The 23,922-nt window shown below is 43.5% G+C and overlaps 1 protein-coding gene and 1 non-coding gene across 8 annotated transcripts in view; one reads left to right on the top strand and one right to left on the bottom strand.

Moving 5' to 3' along the window:
* Positions 1-23,922, bottom strand: part of lypd6b (LY6/PLAUR domain containing 6B) — a 259,391-nt gene that overhangs the window by 18,982 nt on the left and 216,487 nt on the right. For all 7 annotated transcript variants that reach the window (XM_059970281.1, XM_059970280.1, XM_059970279.1 and 4 more), the window contains one exon: positions 19,175-19,273. In XM_059970281.1, the coding sequence (XP_059826264.1) occupies positions 19,175-19,273 (99 nt within the window). The remainder of the gene's footprint in view (positions 1-19,174; positions 19,274-23,922) is intronic.
* Positions 10,674-10,755, top strand: trnal-uag (transfer RNA leucine (anticodon UAG)). Its single transcript has one exon. It is a non-coding gene; the product is annotated as a tRNA-Leu (tRNA).

The following is a 23,922-nucleotide window of genomic DNA, read 5'->3' as shown; positions in this document are numbered from 1 at the left end:
CTTTAGACCTTCTGGACAACACAAACCCCTAGGCCAGGATGCTGTTCATCCACTACAGCTCAGCATTTAATACCATCATTCCCACAACCCTGATTGAAAAGTTGCAGAACCTGGGCCTCCTTACCTCCCTCTGCAATTGGATCCTCGACTTCCTAACCAGAAAACCACAGTCTGTGTGGATTGGTGATAATATCTCCTCCTCCCTGACGATCAGCACTGGTGCACCTCAGGGGTGTGTGCTTGGCCAACTGCTCTACTCTCCCTATACCCATGACTGTGTGGCTAGGTATAGCTCAAATACCATCTATAAATTTGCTGATGAGACAACCATTGTTGGTAGAATCTCACGATGGAGATCAAAGGGCCTACAGGAGTGATATATGCCAACTGTTGGAGTGGTCTCACAGCAACAACCTGGCATTCAACGTCAGTAAGAAGAATGAGCTGATTATGGACTTCATGAAGGGTAAGACGAAGGAGTACATACCAATCCTCATAGAAGGATCAGAAGTGGAGAGAGTGAACAGTTTCAAGTTCATGGGTGTCAAGATCTCTGTGGACCTAACCTGGTCCCAACATATCGATGCAGCCCTAGAGAGGTCAAGGCAGTGGCTATGCTTCATTAGGAGTTTGAAGAGATTTGGTATATTGACAAAACACCCAAAAACGTATATAAATGTAAGGTGGAGAGCATTCTGACAGGCTGCATCACTGTCTGGTATGGAGGGGCTACTGCACAGGACTGAAAGAAGCTGCAGTGGTTTGTACATTTAGTCAGCTCCATCATGGGTACTAGCCTGCAAAGTACCCAGGACATCTTCAGGGAGAGGTATCTCAGAAAGGCAGCGTCCATTATTAAGGATCTCTAGCACCCAGGGCATGCCCTTTTCTCACTGTTAAACAGGTAGGAGATACAGAAGGCTGAAGGCACACAGTCAGTGATTCAGGAACAGCTTTTTCCCCTCTGCCATCCGATTCCTAAATGGACGTTGAACCTGTGAACACTCCCTCACTTTTTAAATATATATTACTTCTGTTCTTGCATGATTTTTAATCTATTCAATATATATATACTGTAATTGAATTACTTATTTATTTATAATTACTTTTTTCTTCTATATTATGTGTTGCATTGAACTGCTCTGCTAAGTCAACAAATTCCATGACATGTGTCAGTGATAATAAACCTGTCTGATTCTTCTGCAAGAGGCGCTATAAGAGGCCATTCTTACTGTTGTTGTGTGAATGAAGTCTCTGGAAAAAATTACTGGTAGATACAAAGCAGCTTCGTTATTCCACAAAACAAGGTACAACAGGCATTACGTGGAGACGTTTTCAGTCAAAAGATCTCGCTGCCCCACCATGGGGCTCCATATTTTATGTGCCAAACATCAAGGGACAATTCCATATTTAGAGGGTATGGACAATGATGCTTCCTTTGAAACTGCATACGACCTTCACACCTCCCCATTCACATCCCCACCACAGGCATCCAAATTAATTTTAATCAGTGTTGTCTGGTCTGAGATTCACCGTTTTTAGGAACCCATTGTTCAGAGCTGCATTCCAAGTTCAATCCACAATACATATTCAGATGTTAAAACTGGTAGCCAAAGTCAATTGCTAAACATGTATGTCCTAGACCAGGGGTCAGCAACCTTTACCACTGAAAGAGCCACTTGGACCCGTTTCCCACAGAAAAGAAAACACTGGGAGCCGCAAAATCCGTTTGACATTTAAAATGAAATAACACTGCATACAACGTTTTTTTTGCCTTTATGCTATGTATAAACAAACTATAATGTGTTGCATTTATGAAATTGATGAACTCCTGCAGAGAAAACGAAATTACATTTCTGCATGCAACAAAAACATTTTGAACTCCGAAAAAAAGACGTTGGGTTGAAAGTTACTTTTAAGTAAAATACTCAATGTCTATTTGAGTCCTTCTTGTATTTATGAAAAACGCCGAACTTAAATTTTCCGCCAGCAGCAAACCAAAAATAACATCAGCCAGCTGTCAGCCTGAAAAATAAAAGGACTATTTCACTGAACAATGAAAAAATATGAATATACATAAAATAATAGGCAATTAAAATATTTATCATACTTGGTTAATGGGATTTCTGCTCCTGGACCTCAGCGCACAGCGTCTGCACATCAGGGCTGTATGACGTCACCTTCATCTTTACACAGGATCGCAAGCTGTCATCTGTGAGGCGTGCGCGATGTTTGTTTTTAATAAAGTTCATGTTGGAGAACACCTGCTCACATACATATGTGGATCCAAAGATCGACAGGACTCCAAGCGCATACTTTTTCATGTTTACATAAATGTCGGGCATAGCATTCCATGTTTCAAACACAAGTTGGTCCGGATTTGGAAGGTTTTCAATATCACTCCATTTGTGATTCTGAGCAAGAACGGCCTTCTGACGGGCAACATCTTCAAGGTCTGCTGTCAAGCGTCTAAACTTGGACACCCATATGTCTTTGTCGGCTATGTCGGCCAGTTCCATCTCAAGATCAGGTTGACTCACACCTGCCAATGCAGTCGTATTCAGTAGGGAAGGATCGATGCTTAAGGGAGTGACCGGGAAGGATAATGTGTTTTTTTCCTCTCTGAACTCACAGAAGCGTTTCCCAAACGATGTTTGCATTGCGATGATTGCAGAATGTAAATACTCCGAAATTATCATGTCGTGACCTTGTTTGAACTCTCTCAAATTGGGGAAGTGAGACAAAGTGCCTTTCTGTAAATCTCTGGCAAGCACTGTCAACTTGCGCTCGAATGCCAAGACATCCTCCAACATGTGCAGGGCTGTGCGTCCTTTCCCCTGAAGAGCTGTGTTCAGCGTGTTCAGGTGCGCTGTCATGTCTACCATGAAGTGTAGCTTTTCCAGCCACTCTGGCTGTTCCAGCTCAGGAAAGTTGAGCCCTTTGCTGCCCAGGAAAGTTTTCACTTCTTCCAGACACGCGACAAAGCGTTTCAGCACCTCCCCTTTGGACAGCCACCGGACTTTGTTGTGCAGCAGGAGATCAGAATATGCGCTTTCCATCTCGTCCAGTAACAAACGGAATTGACGGTGATTTAAACTTTTTGCCATTATTTTATTGACAATCTGAATGACAACATCCATTACTTCTGTGCATTCCAGAGGAAATGTTTGAGCGCACAGTGCCTCTTGGTGCAAGATGCAGTGAAAAGTCAGCAGCTTTCTGTCCAGCGACTTCTGCAGTAAAGCCACAAATCCCTTGTGCGTTCCCGTCATATTCGGAGCCCCATCAGTAGCTACTGACACCAGATGGGTGGTCTTTATTCCTTTGGCTCTTAAACAATTCAAGACAGCCTCACAGATGTCCTCCCCCCGTGTTTGGTCTTTTAGAGGTATCAACTCAATCAGTTCTTCCTGTGGCCCGGCAGAGTTTACATACCGGCAGAACAACGCTATTTGTTCAATATCGCCTTTGTCTTTAGACTCGTCACAGGCAATCGAGTAGGCCACAGCTGAATTGATGTCTTTAATTTGCTGTCTTGTGATGTCTTCTGCCATTTTTATGGTTCTGTCTTTGACAGTCTTTGCAGAGAGGGGCATATCCCTGATTTTCTGCACAATTTCACTCTTGTTTTTAAAGTCCGTGAATAGATGTTCTGAAATCTTAATGAAAGATTCTTTTATATATTCACCATCTGTAAACTGCTTCCCGTGCCTGACTATTTCCTGAGCGGCAATATAACTGGCGTATGTCGTTGATTTTCCTGACTTCATCCATTTCTGGAAATGATTTTTGCTCAGATCAACCTTCCGCATCAGTTCCGAAACGGCTTTTTTTCTCTCATCTCCATCCGGATATTTTTGAGCAAAGGCTGCGTGTTTACTCTGGAAATGCCTTGCGACATTTGACTTTTTGTTGTTTGCTAGTTTCTCATTGCATATTAAGCATACCGGTAAACCAGTCTCGTCAACAGTGAAAGCAAATGAATCTGTCCACGTATCATTAAACGTTCTGTTTTCTTCAGTCACTTTTCTTTTTTTAGAATTCTCCATAGTTGGCTTACCTTGGATCGAAAAATTAAAGAAATCGCGCACTGGCGGGTGTCAGGTATTGGCAGTGGTGATGTATATTAATAGCGATAAAAACACGTTGCAGCGGTGTGTTCAGGCAGTCAGTAAACTGCAGTCGAATAACTTTATTCGAACTAAACAGCCTTGCTTTTAAGCCTCCCTCAACCCAGCCCCCATGGACGCAGATGCTGCAAAAGACACATACTCACAAACCCCCGTAGGCAATCTCCCTTAGCCGGAATGCTGGCTAATTGAGAGCCGTTTCGGATGTGTCAGAAAATGTGTCGCCACACTTACATTGTACAAGATCACCATAATCTTCAAATTTAGAATTACATTTCAAAAGCTAACAAACTAACATAAAATACATTTTAATTAAATACTGACCAATTATTTCCCAAAGCCACAGGGAGCCGCAGCACAGAGGTGAAAGAGCCACAAATGGCTCGGGAGCCGCAGGTTGCCGACCCCCGTCCTAGACCCAAAAATCACTCTAACAGTGCCTCCTCTTGGCCCTCCAGGACAAAAATAAATTTTTACCAGGAAAGGCCAACCTAAAGGAGGATCTACTCAAATAGGGCAGCAAAATGCCCTGCCTCGCCATTCCCCTCCCCCAATTATTTTATGTGCATCTCCATCTACCCTATCATCCCTAACTGCTGCCGACAAAATGCTGAGCAGAGAGATTGTTCCAGAAATTTGAACAAGTCTTTCGAAACTCAGCTTCATTTGTACACCTGCTGGCCCATCCCCTGCTGGCCGACTGCTTAATCAGATTCCTCGCCTTCACCCCTTCATTCCCTGGTCGCTAAAACTCTCTTTCCAGGGGCACCAGCAAGGTAAGCACATCAGGCTCATGGGCCTTCTCATCAATGTACAGGAGGGGTTGAGGTGGTCTCCATTTGAATGACTGCAAGGACTTCTCCCCAGTGGGACACCCTTCTGAACTGTCCAGTCAATCACAGGCCCAACTGCTGAACGGGGAACAGCTCATTAATATTCATGTCTCATTCAGACTGGGGGTGGGGGAGTGCCTTCAGATGCGGTGTGCAATCTTTCTCCAGTCTGAAATGCCACCAAAGTTGTGGACCTTACTGTCTCTGGTTTAAATTAAATCCCTCCCCATCTATTTTCCCCAATACCTTTTCCAGTCTCTGCTGTTCAACTGATCATCTATCTTCAGTAACCCGCCTTCATTACAGAGTACCGTTACCGTTACACTTTAACATGCTATTCACAGGTTTCTGTCACACTCTCAGGCTACGTCCACACTACGCCGGATAAATCCGTAACCGAAGCTTTTTCTTTTCGTTTTTACCCTCTGTCCACACTGAAACGGCGTTTTCATCCCCCGAAACCGGAGCTTTTCAGAAACGCTTTCCAGGGTGGGTATTTTTGAAAACGCTGCTCGGGCAGATCAGTGTGGACGAGGTAACCAGAGAAATCTGAAAACACTGTCAGTCGGCAGCGCGCTATTTCATTGTTTTCTTGAACGCAACCTAACAATTTCAGAACAGACGGTAACGAGACTGAAGCCAGAAGAGTTAGAAATGTACTCACCAAATACTTTGACCCATAACTTACTGAATAAATAAGTATACTCACTTTGCCCTGTTTTCTGTCCTTGCTTGTATGAAGCTGGTTTACCTATATATGCAAGTACTTCTTTGACAATAGCTGTGTTACAGCCTAATGTAACATTGTATGGAAATACAAGATAACACTGATGCAGAAATGTTTTACACATTTAACAAGGGGCTTTATTAATGCAACAGAGTTTGTCAGTTTTTCAATGTTCGTCATCAGCCGAGTCAATCTGTCCATGAACTCCCTGTTGGTTGCTCCAGTATTTGTTTTTTTTAGTTTTAAGTTCTCCTGCGCGAGAGCCAACAGCTGTCCGTCCTTTTAAGTTTTTCTAGTCTGTAACTACACTAACGCGCACTCTCACAGCAAGATTCGACACCAAACATGTCGCTTGTTTTTGGTCGATGTGTCCTGCGCATGCGCAGTAGGAGGAGGTTCGCCGAAATCTCCGTTTCAATGTGGATAGAGATATTTTCAAAGACGCATAGTGTGGACTCCTATCGTTTTTACATGAAACCAGCATTTTCAAAATTATCCGATCTAGTATGGATGTAGCCTCAGTGTCTTCTGCCTTCGTGTTCGCTGTGGATCTTCCATCAACTGTGGTCAGGTCTAATGTGGCTGGCTAGTGTTCCTCTCTTAGGTTTTCTGATTACACGGTTGCAAAGCCCTTTCACCCATTGTGTCATTCTATCCCTGTAAGCCTCAGGCTTCCCGCAATCCATAATTAACCCCATAGGGGAGTCGCATTGCTCGCCCCATCAATAATACGTAGGGATTGAAACACAGTGTGCAGTTCGGGGTTGCGCGCAATCTCATCAGGATTCTTGTAATACATCAACCCATGTCTTTCCCGTCTCAGCTATAGCTTTGTCTAAGGCATTCTTGATTATTTAGTTCATCCTTTCACCATTCCTGAACTCTGAGGGTGGTAGGGTGCTTGGAACTGTTATCGAATTCCCAACGGTTGACATTTCCTTCATCACTTTCCCTGTGAAATGTGAGCCCTGATCCGAATCCGCCTGGACTGGGGTTCTCTACCGTGGGCGGAATTCCTGAACTAGGAAGTCCCTTGCTGGGAAACCCTCTACCCACTGAGTGAAGTGATCCATTGTTACTACACAGCGGCTTTCTGCCTTGTGTTTTGGCAGGAGTCCCATGAAGCCTATCTGGATGTTTTCCCAGGAACCCCACCCCCCCCCCCCCCCACCCGCGGCTGGTTTGTCAGCTGTAGCTTTCTGCCCTCACCAGGGTTATGCTGGGCACAAATTTTTACAAAGGCGGCAGAATTGCTCAACATCTCGCCCATCCCTGGCCACCGCCAGTGCTGCTAGAGGGTCATGATCATGCTCTGCCTTCCCTGATGCATCACCCCACGATATAACTTCAGTAATATCTGCCTAATACACAGTGATGCCACCGCGACTCCCTGTGGGTCCAGCTGCCATCTGCATCCTCTTTTGTTCCCCTTCTCCTCCATCTCTCCTCTTCTGCCTCCACCTCTTCATAATTTTACTAAACAGGCTTCTGTCGTTTCTGCCTGCACACTTGCAATTTCAATTGCCTCTTGTTCCTCTGCTGCCTTCTTTGCAGTAATGTCTGCCTACTCATTACCTTCCTGCTCCATACTCTCCCCCTTCTGGTGAGCTTTTACTTTAATTAGAGCCAGCTCAACTAGCAACATCTCTAAATTATCACCCCTAAATTACCTGCTTCAGTGTCTGAAGCGATTAGTAGATCATCTGCATGTTGTACGTATGTCGACATGAAAAATGTCCGGACTATTGTGGAATCGCTGGGGGAATCTGGCGGGAGTATATTGCTGCCCACCCAAGGTGAAGGCAAGTCAGTCATGGCACTCGGGTGCTCAGCGGAGCCACCCCAAATCCAATAGCGATATCCAGGACTGAAAAAATTGTATTTTTTGGATACAGTCCATTCAGGATTGTTGCAGGGCACCACTGTGGGATGCAATCCCTGTATGGCCTAAAGGGCGGTTTAGCCTGTTGTTAATGGTTATGATCCATTGGGCTTCTTTATAGCCGAGTTAGTAATTGCCACAGTCTCTCTGAGTGTCCCCGGGTGTTTTGTTCCTTCACTTTACCCTGAACAGCGGTCAGTGTGTCAGTTTTTATAGGGGACTGCTTATGGGATTTATACAGACCTTCGTCTATCTTAACTGAGTTTATCTTTACTTGGCCACAATCCTGCTTGTGTCTGCCCCACTCTGCTGGGAACTGCTGGCTCCCGTCTCTAATGATCGGGGCAGCTGCTAGCCAGGTTGTGTATTCCATTGGTTGTACATGTTCGCTGCCCCTGACTTGTCCATATTATTTTTCCCTTTCCCAGATCTATAACGGCCCCTCTTCCCTTAGGATGTCTATTCCAAGGATCGTGCCCTCATTATTTGGACAGACTCAGAAATACACCGGAAGCTGCACACCCCCGATTTCGAGTATTTGCAACTCGCTTCTTTCTGCTTTCACTGTTTTCCCTCCAAAACCCCAAATATAAATGGCCTGTCCATTTGTTGGCAAGAGTAGGTCTGTTATCGATACCAATGTCCCTGTGTCCACTAACATATTGCATTGTCATCCCCTAACGTTGCTGTCCTGTACATCCGCGGGTCACCAGCGCTGGCAGTGGGGCCCGCTGCCGCATCCTTTTCTGACCTAGGAGCCATCTTTACTAGCTCTATGGTCTGATTGTTCAGACTGGGCACCAATGGGGTGAAAGATTGCGTGCCTGACATGATGTTCACCTGTTTTACTTTCCTCTTCTTTGGTCAGTGCCCCCAAACATGTCCCAAATGGCCACACCTGCAGCATATCAACTCCTTTATCCTCCCACATCTATTCCAACAATTCTTTGCTTCATGCCCAGGTCACCGGCAAGCAAAACAAACTCTCTGAGACATCACAGCAACTACATCCACTATAGCCACTTTATGATTTCTCTTGCACTTTCTTCGGTCTATCTAAAACTTCCTGGTGGGCTGAGCGCAGGCCTTCCTTCAGTATTTTCAGGAAGACTTGGTCATCTCTCCTTGGATTATCCAACCCCGAATTCTCCTCGTACACTCGATATTTACGTTCTGCATAATCCATGGCTGTCTCATCAGTTTTTTGATTCACTGTCATTATGGTTCCCCAGTTGCTCTCACCTCCCCCCAGCCGCTGCCTTACTTCCCCTTTAAAAAAGCAATATCTTTCTTCTTGCTGGCATTCCCAGTAGTTGCCCAGGTACCATCCCACACCCCCAGGGCCAACCTGTCCCACATATTCCTCAGGCATTTCACTTTTACCAACATCTGTATATTTTTAGGGTGCATCTAGTGAATTCCAACCATGTCCTCGAGATTGCGCCAGAATTCTGAATTGCCACATGCAACTTTAAGTGAGGGCAACTCAGACAAAATGCTCTGTTTCTCCCAGGGGGTGAAGGTTTATGAATGGTCGTAATCAGGTCAAGGGCTGCCTCGGATCATCAGGGTTCTCAACCTGACATTGCTTGATCTCAATAGGTGCCACCCGGACAGATATATCTGGGTAAAACCTCTCCCTGAAACATCTCCACACTAATTCCCACACTACGCAAAATATAAAAGACGGGTAGCAGTTAAAGAGGACATAGTTAAAACCGCAGAGTATGTACTCCGCAATCTGCCACTTTTGAGCACCTGAACTCACGGTGCCTGTTGTATTCCTTTGCATCACAGTCGCAAAATGTATACACTAAAATGCAGCTCCCCAAACGAGTATACACGCCCCACTCTGGCATTCTGAACAGTCAGTAACAACCCTTTGCAACTGGTGGTTCCATCTCACCAAATTCACTCGCAAGGTTTCCTCACTTGCATAAACATACATGCACGCACACACACTATTTTTGTATCTACCAGTTCAGCTCTCCGTGATCGTGACACCTCGTGTTCCTGTGTACCACCGACCTGAACAGATCCAAGTGTAAGTGCTAATTATTAAAAATATTCATCCACTTAGCCTGTTAAGATCAGTGGTCACACGATGGGCTGCACGAAGTTATCCCACTCCTGACACCAAATGTTGTTGCGTGAGTGACGTCACTGGAAAAAAATTCTGATAGATACAAAGCAGATCCTTTATTTGACAACACAAGGGTCAGCAGACATCATATGGAGATGCTTTTGGTCTAAAGGTCTGCTGGCCCAACAAGGGGCTCAATATCTTATGTGACAAACATCAAAGAACAATTCCATTTTTACAATATATGGACAATGCTTTCTTTGAAACTGCATCCAACCTTTACACCTCCTGATTCACACCCACACCACAGACATCCAAATGAATTTTAATCAGCATTGTCTGGACTGGGATTCATTGACTTTAGGATCCCATTGTTCAGAGCTGCACTCCAAATTAAATCCACAATACATATTCAGATGTGAAGACTGGTAGCCAATGTCAGTTGCTAAATGTATATGTCCTAAACACAAAAATCACTCAAACACTTACCCTCAGCCATCAGGCTCTACAATGAGTCAACCTATAGCCGGGAAAGTGACCTTGTAATCTTTGACTTGTAAATCTTGTACATCTTATTTTTATGGTAATTATTTTTTATTCTTTCTTACTTCACTTCTAATATTTGTATATCTGTGCACTAATTATGCAACGGTGACACTGTAACTTCCTTTCGGATTTAGATAGTATCCTTTGAGCTTCTCTATTTTGTGGCTGCCTGTAAGGAAATTAATCTTGATGTTGTATAATGTATACATACTTTGATAATGAACTTTGAAGTAAAGGGGAGCTTTACACTCAAGTGGAAAGGCAATTAATAATCTAGTACCTGACTAAGGATGCTACAGTGTTACTAAGTCACATACCTTCACTCTTTCATTATAATAGTTTATGCATTTTTCTCCATAAAGTCTATTAAAAAAACAAACCTGCTATCTCTTGACAATTAAGAGTTTTAAAACATGATGATTAATTCCAAAGGAGGAACTTGATGTGACAGCATTGCCCCTTTTCTACAGTTGGTAGTGTGGCCGAGCGGTCTAAGGCGCTGGATTTAGGCTCCAGTCTCTTCGGAGGCGTGGGTTCAAATCCCACCACTGCCAGTGAGATATTTTCCCCACAAACAAAGATCTCAATATAAGGACTCTTATCGTGGTATTTCATGTTCTTGTTCTTTATTGCTAATTATTTCAATTTGCCTTTGCACAGTTTGTAGTCTTCTGCACTCTGGTTGATCTTCCATTGATCCTGTTATAGTTAGTATTCTATAGATTTGCTGAGTATGCCCACAGTAAAATGATTCTCAGGGGTGTATGTGGTGACACTGTTTAATAACAGTGGCTTGTACCCTGTAGTCGGGATAAGACATTAGTGTAGACTGCTATCTACTTCATGGTAAGTTTCTTATATTAACATTTGCTTTTGCAGGCTTGGTATAAAATTGCACCCAAATCCATCTTCTCTTCTGAGTATTGATCCATCTTTTCTATAAAGATGTGACAGTTTTTGCTTTGACATTTTGTTTCTGAGTAGATGATTTGTAATAGTTTCTGTAGATGTAACATTAGCAGAATGTGTACTGCATGTTTAAAGATGCTCACCAGTATTATAGAACATAATAAGGAGTTTCAAACAAGCATCAAGTTGGATAAGTCTACGGGACTGGACGAGATGTATTCCAGGCTACTGTGGGAGGCGAGGGAGCAGATTGCTGAGCCTCTGGCGATGATCTTTGCATCATCAATGGGGACAGGAGGGGTTCCAGAGGATTGGAGGGTGCAGGTGTTGTTCCTTTATTCAAGAAAGGGAGTAAGCCCAGGAAATTACAGGCCAGTGAGTCTTACTTCAGTGGTTGGGAAGTCGATGGAGAAGATCCTGGGAGGCAGGATTTATGAACATTTGGAGAGGCATAATATGATTAGGAATAGTCAGCATGGCTTTGTGAAAAGCAGGTCATGCCTTACGAGCCTGATTGAATTTTTTGAGAATGTGACTAAACACATTGATGAAGGTAGAGCAGAAGATGTAGTGTATATGGATTTCAGCAAGACATCTGATAAGGTACCCCATGCAAGACTTATTGAGAAAGTAAGGAGGCATGGGATCCAAGGGGACATTGCTTTGTGGATCCGGAACTGGCTTGCCCACAGAAGGCAAAGTGTGGTTGTAGACAGGTCATATTCTGCATGGAGGCTGGTGACCAGTGGTGTGCCTCAGGGATGTGTTCTGGGACCCCTTCTCTTCGTGATTTTTATAAATGACCACCTGGATGAGGAAGTGGAGGGATGGGTTAGTAAATTTGCTGATGACACAAAAGTTGGAGGTGTTGTGGATAGTGTGGAAGGCTGACAGTGGTTACAGCGGGACATTGATAGGACGCAAAGCTGGGCTGAGAAGTGGCAGATGGAGTTCAACACAGATAAGTGTGAGGTGGTTCATTTTGGTAGGTCAAATATGATGGCAGGATATTTATTTCAAGTCAGAAGCAATTTTACATGCAACTAACAAGTTTCTGAGGTGTTGTGACATTTACCCAGGGGCTTCTGGCCTGGCTTGATTTACTTGTACATTGTAATACAGTCATCTAGAGTGTTAGTGAGTATTCTGGTGTTAGGTTACTTAGCAAAATATTAACTTCAGCAACTAACCTCAGCAGCCAATCTTTAGACCTGAACATGGACTGTTGATTAAATGTAAAATGCAGCCCTGGACAATAGTTTCTGAGAGCTGTGAACAGTAGTTAATTGAAAAACCAGGCAATGATTAACATTCATTTTGGTTGCCTGGAGTTTGGGTGCGAAGAAGGAGGTGTGGAAATTAAATATAATTCAAAGGAAGCATTGTAGATACAGTGTAAATTTAGAACTATCCTTTGATCTTTAGAATATATAAGGGCCTCTTCCTTCAGATAGAGTCTCAGTTTGTTGAATAAATACTACTTTATATCTATCAGCTGCCTCTCTCCAGTAACTTTGTTCACATTACAACATACAGCAAAAGAGAATTATTTTTCTGAAAAACTCATTCATATGCTGCTGGTAAAGGGTTCTCATCCGTATACATCTGGGTTGAAGAGTAAACTCAACCAAAACAAGAAGATGTCCTTCCTTCTGCCAGATATATTTAGTATCTTCCCCATTCCTTCTCAGTCCTGAGGATGGGTCTCGGCCTGAAACATTAACTGTCTACTCTTTCTCATAGATGCCGCCTGACCTGATGAGCTCCTCCAGCATTTTGTGTGTGTTGCTTTGGATTTCCAGCATCTGCAAATGTTCTCCTGTTAGGAACAAGAATGTGTTGGATAAATTTGGAAGGAACAAGAATAGAAACATAGAAAACCTACAGCACAATACAGGCCTTTCGGCCCACAAAGCTGTACTGAACATGTAATTACTTTAGAAATTACCTAGGGTTACCCATAGCCCTGTATTTTTCTGAGCTCCATGTACCTATCCAAGAGTCTCTTAAAAGACTCTTTCATATCCACCTCCACCACTGTCACCAGCAGCCCATTCCACACACTCACCACTCCCTGCGTAAAAGACTTACTCCCGACTTCTCCTCTGTACCTACTTCCAAGAACCTTAAAGCTGTGCCCTTTCATGTTAGCCATTTTGGCTCTGGTAAAAAGCCTCTGACTATCCACACGATCAATGCCTTTCATCATCTTATACACCACTATCAGGTCACCTCTCATTCTCTATCACTCCAAAGAGAAAAGGCCAAGTTCACTCAACGTTTTCTCATAAGACATGCTCCTCAATCCAGGAAACATCCTTGTAAAATCCTCTGCACCCTTTCTATGGTTTCCACATCCTTCCTGGAGTGAGGTGACCAGAACTGGGTAGAGTACTCCAAGTAGGGTCTGACCAGGGTCCTATATAGCTGTAACATTACCTCTAGGCTCTTGAACTTAATCCCACGGTTGATGAAGGCCAATGCACTGTATGCCTTCTTAACCACAGAGTTAACCTGCACAGCAGCTTTGAGTGTCCTATAGACATGGACCCCAAGATCCCTCTGATCCTCCACATTGCCAAGAGTCTTACCATTATTATATTTTGCCATCACATTTGACCTACCAAAATGAACCACCTCACACTTATCTAGGTTGAACTCTATCTGCCACTTCTCAGCCCAGTTTTGCATCCTATCGATTTCCCACTGCAACCTCTGACAGTCCTCCACATTATCCACAACACCCCAACATATGTGTCATAAGCAAATTTACTAACCCATCCTTCCACCTCCTCATCCAGTTTATTTATAAAAATCACAAAGAGGAGGGGTCCCAGAACAGATCCCTGAGGCACACCACTGGTGACTGACCCCCAAGCAGACCCCCTGTCTACAACCACTCTTTGCCTTCTGTGGACAAGCCAATTCTGGATCCACAAAGCAAGGTCCCCTTGGATCCCATGCCTCCTTACTTTCTCAATACAATAAGACTTGCATGGGGTACCTTATCAAATGTCTTCCTGTGTTGGATGTGTTGGATAAATTTGGAAGGAAGTAAAAACCACACATTTAGAAGCAGGAGTTTGTCATGTAACCTCCTAAATAAGTCCTCTCCCTTGTCTACTTTCCCACCCAGCTCCTGTGTTCTTGGATCTCCTGTTGTGCTTGAAAAATAGAGCTCAGCTTGAATACACCCAATGGCTAAACACCCACTGCTCTCTGTGCAATTGATTTCCTACCCTTTGCATTAAGAAGTTTCTCCTTTTCTCAGCCATGCATGGCTGATTCCTCTCCCAAATTTATTATGTGATTATGCACCTTTGTCAAAGGCAGTCCAGCCAGGATTTTCTACAGTTGGTCCCTTTCACAATGTGATCACATCACATTCTTCCAATCTCTGGTAAACACAGGCCAACATTGCTTAACCTGTGAGGCTGAGAGAGAAATGACTCGCTCAAGATGGAACGGTGGAGCAGACTCAATGGGCCAAATGGCCTAATTCAAAGGTTGATTTAATATCAGATAATGTATACAGTATACAACCTGAAATTCTTACTCTGTCACAGACATCCACAAAGAATGAATGACAGAAAATATTGGAATACCACAATTCTGCTCCTATATCGTATGATCTAAAGCTGACATATCAAAAGTGCTGTTAGAGGATCTGTTGCTCACAGCACCCAAGACCATGTTTGATCCTAACCACCGGTGCTGTCCATGTGGAGTTTGCACACCCCCTCTGGAACTGTTTTACTCTGAGCGCTTCAGTTTCCTTCCACACCCTGAAGGCATGTGGGTTAATTGGACTTTGTAGTTTGTAATGAGCATCAGTATCCAAGAGGAGTTGAAGAAAAAGTGGCGAGGATAGAATGAGATTAGTGTTGGATCACTGTAAATGGGGGTTGATGAACAGCACAGACTCGATGGGCTGAAGGGCTTGCTTCCCTGCTGTTTACCTCTTTATACCATATACGGTGAATGGTCTCTGCCGCTGGTGTAAATTCAATGTAACTGCCTCAGGGCTTCCCTAATGTCAGCTCCCCTAACACGGGTACGTTTATTTATTCAAAGTTCAGTCTTCAAAGTAAACATTGTCAAAGTACATATGTCACCATATACAACCCTGAGATTCATTTTCTTGTGGGCATACTCAATAAATCTATTAAATAATAACTATAACAGATGGGGCACATGACATTGAGTGAAGTTGGTTCAAGAACCTGATGTTTGAGGGGTAATAAGTGTTCCTGAAGATTGAGAGATACAGCATCACTCCAGCCCATCGAGCTGGGCCACCCAGCAAGCCACTGATTGAACCCTAGCCTAATCACAGGACAGCCTACAATGACCAATTAACCTACTAACCAGTATGTCTTTGGACTGTGCAAGGAACCCAATGTGCACATCAAAATCAGGTTTCTTATTCTCAATAGATCGTGAAATTTGTTCACTTAGCAGCAGCAGTACAATGCAATATATGATAATATAGAAAATAAATTGCTCTCTCTCTCTCTCTCTCTCTCTCTCTCTCTCTCTCTCTATATATATATATATATATATATATATATATCTATTCACATATTAAATAGATTAAAAGTAATGCAAAAACAGAATCGGTGAGTGTATGCCTTCAGGCTTCTGTATCAACTTACCGATGGTAACAGTGAGAAGAGGGCATGTCTTGGGTGATGGGGGTCCTTAATAATGGACTTTGCTTTTCTGAGTCACCGCTTCTTGAAGATGTCTTGGATACTACAGAGGCTAGTACCCAAGATGGAGATGACTAATTTTACAACTTTCAGCAGCTTTTTTCGGCCCTGTGCAGTAGACCACACACCCCCATACCAGCCTGTCAGAATGCTCTGCACGGTACATCTATAGAAGTTTTTGACTGTTTTAGGTGACAAATCAAATCTCTTCAAACTCCCAATGAAGTATAGTCACTGTCTTGCATCCTCTAAAGCTGCATCGTTATGTTGGGACCAGGTTGGATCCTCAAAAATCTCGACACCCAGGAGCTTGAAATTGTTTGAAATTCCTAAACTTCTGATCCCTCCATGAGGATTGGTTTGTGTTCACTCGTCCTACCCTTCCTGAAGTCCACAATCAGTTCTTTTGTCTTACTCACACTGAGTGCAAGATTGTAGTTATGTCAGGATGCTGTTCATGGACTATAGCTCAGCACATAACACCATCATTCCCACAATCCTGATTGATATGTTACAGAATCTGAGCTTCTGTACCTCTCTCTACAATTGTATCATCAACTTCCTAACCGGGAGACCACAATCTGTGCGGATTGGTGATAATGTCTCCTCCTCACTGACAATCAAAACTGGTTTATCTCAGGGGTGTGTGCTTAGCCCACTGCTCTACTCTCTCTATACCCGTGACTGTGTGGCTAGGTATAGCTCAAATACCATCTATAAATTTGCTGACAATACAACCATTGTTGGCAGAATCTCAGATGGAGATGAGAGGGTGTACAGGAGCGAAGTATGCCAGCTGGTTGAGTGGTGTCGCAGTAACAACCTTGCACTCAATGTCAGTAAGATGAAAGAGCTGACTGTGAACTTCAGGAAGGGTAAGGCAAAGGAACACATTCCAATCCTCACAGAAGGAGTGAGTGAGCAGGGAGTGAGTGAGTGAGTGGAGGGAGTGAGCAGTTTCAAGTTCTTGTGTGGCAAGGTCTCTGAGGATCTAACCTGATCCCAACATATCGATGCAGTTATAAAGAAGATAATACAGCGGCCATACTTAATTAGTTTTTTTGATTGCAGGGATTTGGTTTATCATCTAAAACGCTCAAAAATTTCTATAGATGTACTGTGGAGAGCATTCTGACAGGCTGCATCACTGTCTGATATGGGGGTGGGAGTTACTGCTCAAGACTGAAAGAATCTACAGAAAGTTGTAAAATTAGTCAGCTCTATCTTGGGTACAAGCCTCCATAGTATCCAAGATATCTTCTAGGAGCGTGACTCAGAAAGGCGGCATTCATTATTAAGGACCCCCTACCACCCAGGGCAAGCCCTCTTCTCACTGGGAGATACAGGAGCCTGAAGGCACACACTCAGCAATTCAGGAACAGCTTCTTCCCCTCTGCCATACAATTCCTAAATGGACATTGAACCCCTGAAAAGTACCTCCTTTTTTAACATACAGTATATTATTCTGTTTTTGCATTATTTTAATCTATTTAATACATGTATATATTCTTAAAGTGATTTATTTATTTCCTTCTATATTATCATGTATTGGATTGAACTGTTGCTGTTAAGTTAACAAATTCCACGACACATGCCAGTGATAATAAACCTATTTCTGATTCTTTACCCATGTTTGGCTCAAGTCCCCCCTAAGTTGGTTAAACATCATTGAGGATTTCACTTGGTCTGTACACACCAGCTGTGTGGTGAAGAAGGCACAACAGCACCTCTTTCACTTCAGACAGCTGAAGAAGTTTGGTATGGGTCCCCAAATCCTCAGAACTTTCTACAGGGGCACAATTGAGAGCATCCTGACTGGCTGCATCACTGCCTGGTATGGGAACTGTACCTCCCTTGGTCACAGGAATCTGCAGAGAGTGGTGCAGACAGTATTCAGGACACTTACAAAGACAGGTGTGTAAAAAGGGCCCATAGGATCATTGTGGACCCAAGCCATCCCAACCACAATCTATTCCAGCTGCTACCATCTGGGAAATGGTACCTCAGCATAAAAGCCAGGACCAACAGGACAGCTTCTTCCACCAGGCCATCAGACTGATTAACTCATACTGACACAGCTCTATTTCTATGTTATACTGACTATCAAGTTGTACATACTATCTATTATAAACTACTACAAATTTCACATTGCACACTTAGACGGAGAGGTAACATAAAGATTTTTACTCCTCATGTATATGAAGGATGTAAGTAATAAAGTCAATTCAATTCAAATTTTAAAAAAATCCTTCCTATCTGTATACATCTTTTTCCATAGATGCTCCCTGACCTGCTGAGCTCCTCCAGCATTTTGCTGTGTCTTTTAAATGTTATTGTAGCTGCCTCTGTACTTAACTTCTTTTCTTTCCCCACTTACGCTGCATTAACTACTGAGTGTTTTCAGCATTCTCTGTTTTCATTTTGAATGTCCAACACCTGTAGTTTTGTTTTGCTTCAATGCCTATCAGCACCTTCTGTGATTCGGTGTCAAATTTTGTTTAATCATCTTTCTGTGAACGACCGGGATACCTTATTTTTTACACTGATGTCGCGATGAGGCAACACTCACATTTCGTCTGGGTAGCCTCCAACTTGATGGTGTAACCATCGATTTCTCGAACTTTCAGAATGGCCCACCCACCCTCTCCTGCACCATTCCCCATTCACATTTCCTCTCTCACCTAATCTCCTTACCTGCCCATCGCCTCCCTCTGGTGCTGCTCCCCCTCTCTTCCCTTCCATGGCCTTCTGTCCTTTCCTATCAGATTCCCCCTTCTCCAGCCCTGGATCTCTTCCACTGATCAACCTCCCTGCTCTTTACTACACCCTCCGAGTGTCACCCATCCCCTCCCTCTGCTCCTCCCAGCTTCTTACTCTGACTCCCTATCTTTTTTTCTACGATCCTGATGAAGGTTCTTGGCCCAAAACGTCGACTCTTCCCTTTTCTCTAGCTGCTGCCTGGCCTGCTGAGTTCCTCCAGCATTTTGTGTGTGTTGTTGGGATTTCCAGCTGTAATGTGCTGTAGGATTTCCCTGCTGTGGAAATATCGGGGAAACATTTTTCACAGATAGTCTTTAAACACTGACAGAAATAAAATAGGAATAAATGACAGAGCCCTTCTTTACCTGTTGATTTATATCTTAAACGCTGTCTAAAATTAAAACATCCAGACATACTGACTGGACCTTTACAACTTTTTCAATTGTTCAAAGTAAAACAAAAGTAAAGCAGTCAACCCTTTTGTCTGTTTACAAAGAAGCCTTTGGTCTATCAATCACACCATAAACTGTAAATTTGGCATAAAAGGCTGGTTGATTAAGTAGCTACATCCGTTTGCCTACAGGGTACTCACAATGAGGGCACCATTTATCTTCAGCCCAACGGTTACACTCGTAATTGTCCAAAGCGTTGTTGCAAGTGAAGCACTTGAAGCTGTTTGGAAATGGAGTTGCTGCAAATAGACAAAAAACAGGTCAGGAGAAGAGGACCAGCTCATCATTCTACTGAACTGCCAAGACACTGCACCTCGATAAACTTAATGCACTGAATAAGAGAATCAGAGATTAGTTGCAGCACAGAAGGAGGCCATTTTACCTCCCAAGCACACATCAGCTGTATGTTCTGCTACCTGTTCAATCCCAATCCCGCTCTTTTCTCAAAGAAGTTTGGTGTGGGCCCCCGAATCCTAAGAACTTTTGAAAGGGGCATGATTGAGAGCATCCTGACTCGCTGCATCACTGCCTGGTATGGGAACTGTACTTCCATCAATCACAGGACTCTGCAGAGAGTGGTGTGGACAGCCCAGTGCATCTGTAGATGTGAACTTCCCACTATTCAGGACACTTACAAAGACAGGTGTGTAAAAAGGGCCCAAAGGATCATTGGGGCCAACCACAAACTCTTTCAGCTACTATCATCCGGGAAACAGTGCCGCAGCATAAAAGCCAGGACCGACAGGCTCCGGGACAGCTTCTTCCACCATGCCAGCAGACTGATTAATTCATGCTGATACAACTGTATTTCTATGTTATATTGAGTATCCTGTTGTACATACTATTTATTATAAATTACTATAAATTGCACACTGCACACTTAGACAGAGACGTAACAAAGAGTTTTACTCCTCATATATATGAAGGATGTAAGGAATAAAGTCAATTCAATTCAAGCTCTATAAATGGGAAGATGGTGATGAGCTGCCTTCTTGAACTGCTGCAGTCCCTGAGGTGTGGGTACACTCACAGTGCTGTTAGGGAGGGAATTCCATGACTTTGACCCAGTGAAAATGAAGAAACAGTGATATGCTTTCAAGTCAGGATGGTGAGTGAGCATTGGGAGTGGGCAGCGGAGTGAGAGGCAGCAGAGTGAAAGGGCTTTTGCTCCACGGGCTTTGGCGGTAACGGGACGAGGTGAGGCAGTTGTTGATTGCAAAAGGAGGTAGTATGTGTGTGAGGCCAGTTTTCTGTGGTCGGTGTCAGATGTGGGAGGTCCTGGAGTCTCCCGGTGTCCTGGATGGCCACATCTGCACCCGGTGCATCAAGATGCAACTCCTAAAGGACCGTGTTAGGGAACTGGAGATGCAGCTCGATGACCTTCATCAGGTCAGGGAGAGTGAGGAGGTGATAGAGAGGAGTTATAGGCAGGTGGTCACACCAGGGCCACAGGGGACAGAGGAAAGGGAAAGGAGAGGGAAAGGGAAGAGTCAGGTACTAGAGAGTACCCCTGTGGCTGTACTCCTTGACAATATGTACTCCTGTTGGAGTACTGTTGGGGGGGACAGACTACCTGGGGGAAGCAACAGTGGCCGTGCCTCTGGCACAGAGTCTGGCCCTGTGGCTTAGAAGGGTAGGGAAAGGAAGAGGAAGGCAGTAGTGAGAGGGGACTTGATAGTTAGGGGGTCAGACAGGCAATTCTGTGGACACAGGAAAAAAACATGGACGGTAGTTTGCCTCCCAGGTGACAGGGTCCGGGATGTTTCTGATCACGTCCAAGATATCCTGCGGTGGGAGGGAAAACAGCCAGAAGCCGTGGTACATATTGGTATCAATGACATAGGTGGGGAAAGGGAAGAGGTCCAGAAAGAAGACTACAGGGAGTTAGGATGGAAGTTGAGAAGCAGGACCTCAAAGGTAGTAATCTCAGGATTACTGCCTGTGCCACATGACAGTGAGAATAGGAATAGAGTGAGGTGGAGGATAAATGCGTGGCTGAGGGATTGGAGCAGGCGGCAGGGATTCAGATTTCTGGATCATTGGGATCATTGGGCAGGTGTGACCTGTACAAAAAGGACGGGTTGCACTTGAATACCAGGGGGACCAATATCCTGGCGGGCAGGTTTGATAGAGCTGTTGGGGAGGTTTTAAGCTAGATTGGCAGGGGGGGGTGGGGATCAGAATGTGAGGGCAGGGATTAAGGTAGAAAGACAAGGGCATGATGCTAAGAGTTCGGAGTTGATGAGGAAGGATGGGGGGGACAGAACATAATTGTAGCCAGTTAAAGGGGTTGAGATGTGTCTATTTCAATGCTAGGAGTATGAGGAACAAGGGGAATGAACTTAGAGCACGGAATAGTACGTGGAACTACAATGTTGTGGCCGTCACTGAAACTTGGTTGGAGGAACGGCAGGATTGGATGATGCAGGTCCCGGGGTTCAGGTGTTTTAAAAGTAATAGGATGGGAAGTAGAAAAGAGGGGGAGTGGTATTGCTGGTCAAGGGTAGTATCACTGCTATAGAAAGGGAGGACGCTGCAGAAGGAGTGTCCACGGAGTCAGTCTGGGTGGAAGTCAGAAATAGGAAAAGATCAATCACTGTGCTGGGAGTAGTCTACAGGCCCCCAGATAGCCCTCGGGACACCGAAGAGCAGATAAGCAGGCAGATTTTAGGATGGTGCAGGAAATACAGGGTAGTAGTTATGGGTGACTTCAACTTCCCTCATATTGACTGGCACCTCCTGAGTGCAAGGGGATAGAATTTGTCAGGTGTGTTCAAGAAGGATTCCTGACGCAGGATGTGGACCAGCCGATGAGAGAAGGGGCTACACTGGATCTAGTTCTGGGTAATGAACCTGGTCAGGTGACAGACCTCTTGGTGGGAGAGCATTTTGGTGAGAGTGACCACAACTCCCTTAGCTTCAGCATAGCTACGAAAAGGGATAAAATCAAAAATGGTTATCACAGGAGAGCCCAACTTTAAATACATGGATGGAAATTACAATGGACATTTACAAAATGGAGAAGATAACAGCATTTGTTAATCATAAGCTGGAACAATTTGATTCATACTGGGAAAAATGATTTAACTACATAATGCCTCATAGGACTGATTTTATTCTCACAAATCAATCAATCTGTTGTAAAAAATAGATCACTCCCTACTTGTACATAGTTCTTTCCTTTTGCTTGTTTTTTCTTTCCACTCTTTTCTATAAGTGAATACCCTAGATAAATACTTTGTGGAGATTTTGTGATATATATGTACAATGTCTGAAATACATCTTATGGAAATGTTTGTTTGATGAACTTCAATAAAAAAATAAATTACAAAAAAAAAGAAAAGGGATAAAATCAGACGAAATGGTAAAGTGCTTAACTGGGGAAGGGCTAACTTTGAAGGGATAAGGCAGGAACTTGCGAGAGTAAATTGGAAACAGATGTTCAAAGGGGAAAGCACAGAAGTAATGTGGGAGAAGTTTAGGGACCATTTGAGCTGGGTTCAGGATAGGTTTGTCCCACGGAGGCAAGGGAAAAATGACAGGAAAAGGAAACCGTGGCTGATGAAATATGTGAGACAACTCATCAAGAGGAAGAAGGATGGAGTCAGCTGGAGACGCTCATGGAGTGAGTACCGTTTTGGATTCGCTCCATAACTTCTACTTTTTTTAACCTTTGATCACCCTTATTCAGCGTATTTTTACCTATACCGAAAGTTTCTTTATTCTTTTTTTTTGGATTTACTGCCAAGCGTTTGTTGTGAACTTTTGATGATATGCAAACAGAAATGTCTCTCAGGTCTAAGGGACGGGATCCCGGACGTAATCCGAATGGTAACGGAAAAAAGCAGGCTCCGACACAACAAACACCATTAACATGTTTATGGAGGTTTTGAATCAAAAATTTGCTGAACTACAACAATTTTTTAAAGAAGATATAAAGGCTTTTCAAGAGTACATGGTTAAGACGGATTTAGTAATTAAACAGCAACAAACTCTTATTGCGTCTCTGCAAGAAGAAGCTCGGAAGCGAGATTTGACTATTGGAAAACTGCAACAGGATTTAATTTCGACCATTAAGCTGATGGAAGCCCTTAAAGCCAAGAGTGACGATTTTGAGAATCACTCCAGAAGACAGAACGTACGTATACTTGGTCTTCCAGACGGCATAGAAAAAGATGACCCTTCAAAATATTTTGCTCAACTTTTAAAAGAAGCGTTTCCGACAATTTTCCCGAATAACCCCCCTTTATTGGATCGGGCACATAGAATTCGGCGTCGATCACCGAGTGTTACAGACAAACCTTCGGTGATAATTGTCCGGTTCCATTATGTACATGACAAAGAACAAGTTATAAGAGCAGCTCGTCGACTAGGAATGATTAAAATCAAAGATTTTCCCTTCCGCCTGATCGAAGATTTTAGTTCAGATCTTTTAAAAAGAAGGCTTCTTTTTAAACCGTTGATGGCTGAATGTTATGAGAAAAATCTGAAACCTGCGCTTCTATACCCTACGAAGCTTCGAATTTCTCCGTCGAATGCTCCACGACAAGTTTTCCTTTCAACTTCAGAAGTGAGAAAATATCTGGAGGAGAACTTCCCTACTGCTACAGACACCAGTCTTTAATAAATGAATGATTCTGATCGTATAAGATGGTTCTCGATCTCTTAAACCAGAATTATAATCTGGTTATTGGTGTAGGTTCATCCTACACTTTATACTCAAGTTAAAGTGTGTTTGCGTCATGTTAATTGTTTTGCCTTATACACTTTAATCATTTAACTACATATTTGTCTATTAACTTTGTTCCTTCGAAGGTATATTTTTAATTCTTTGAAGGTAAATTTTTCCTTGATTAAGATGGTGGTTTTTTGGAAAAGATTTTTGGTT

This window comes from Hypanus sabinus, chromosome 5 (assembly GCF_030144855.1).
Source record: "Hypanus sabinus isolate sHypSab1 chromosome 5, sHypSab1.hap1, whole genome shotgun sequence".
NCBI lineage: Eukaryota > Metazoa > Chordata > Chondrichthyes > Myliobatiformes > Dasyatidae > Hypanus > Hypanus sabinus.
The sequence above is the reverse complement of the archived record's forward strand: the minus strand, read 5'-3'. Positions and strand labels throughout refer to the sequence as shown.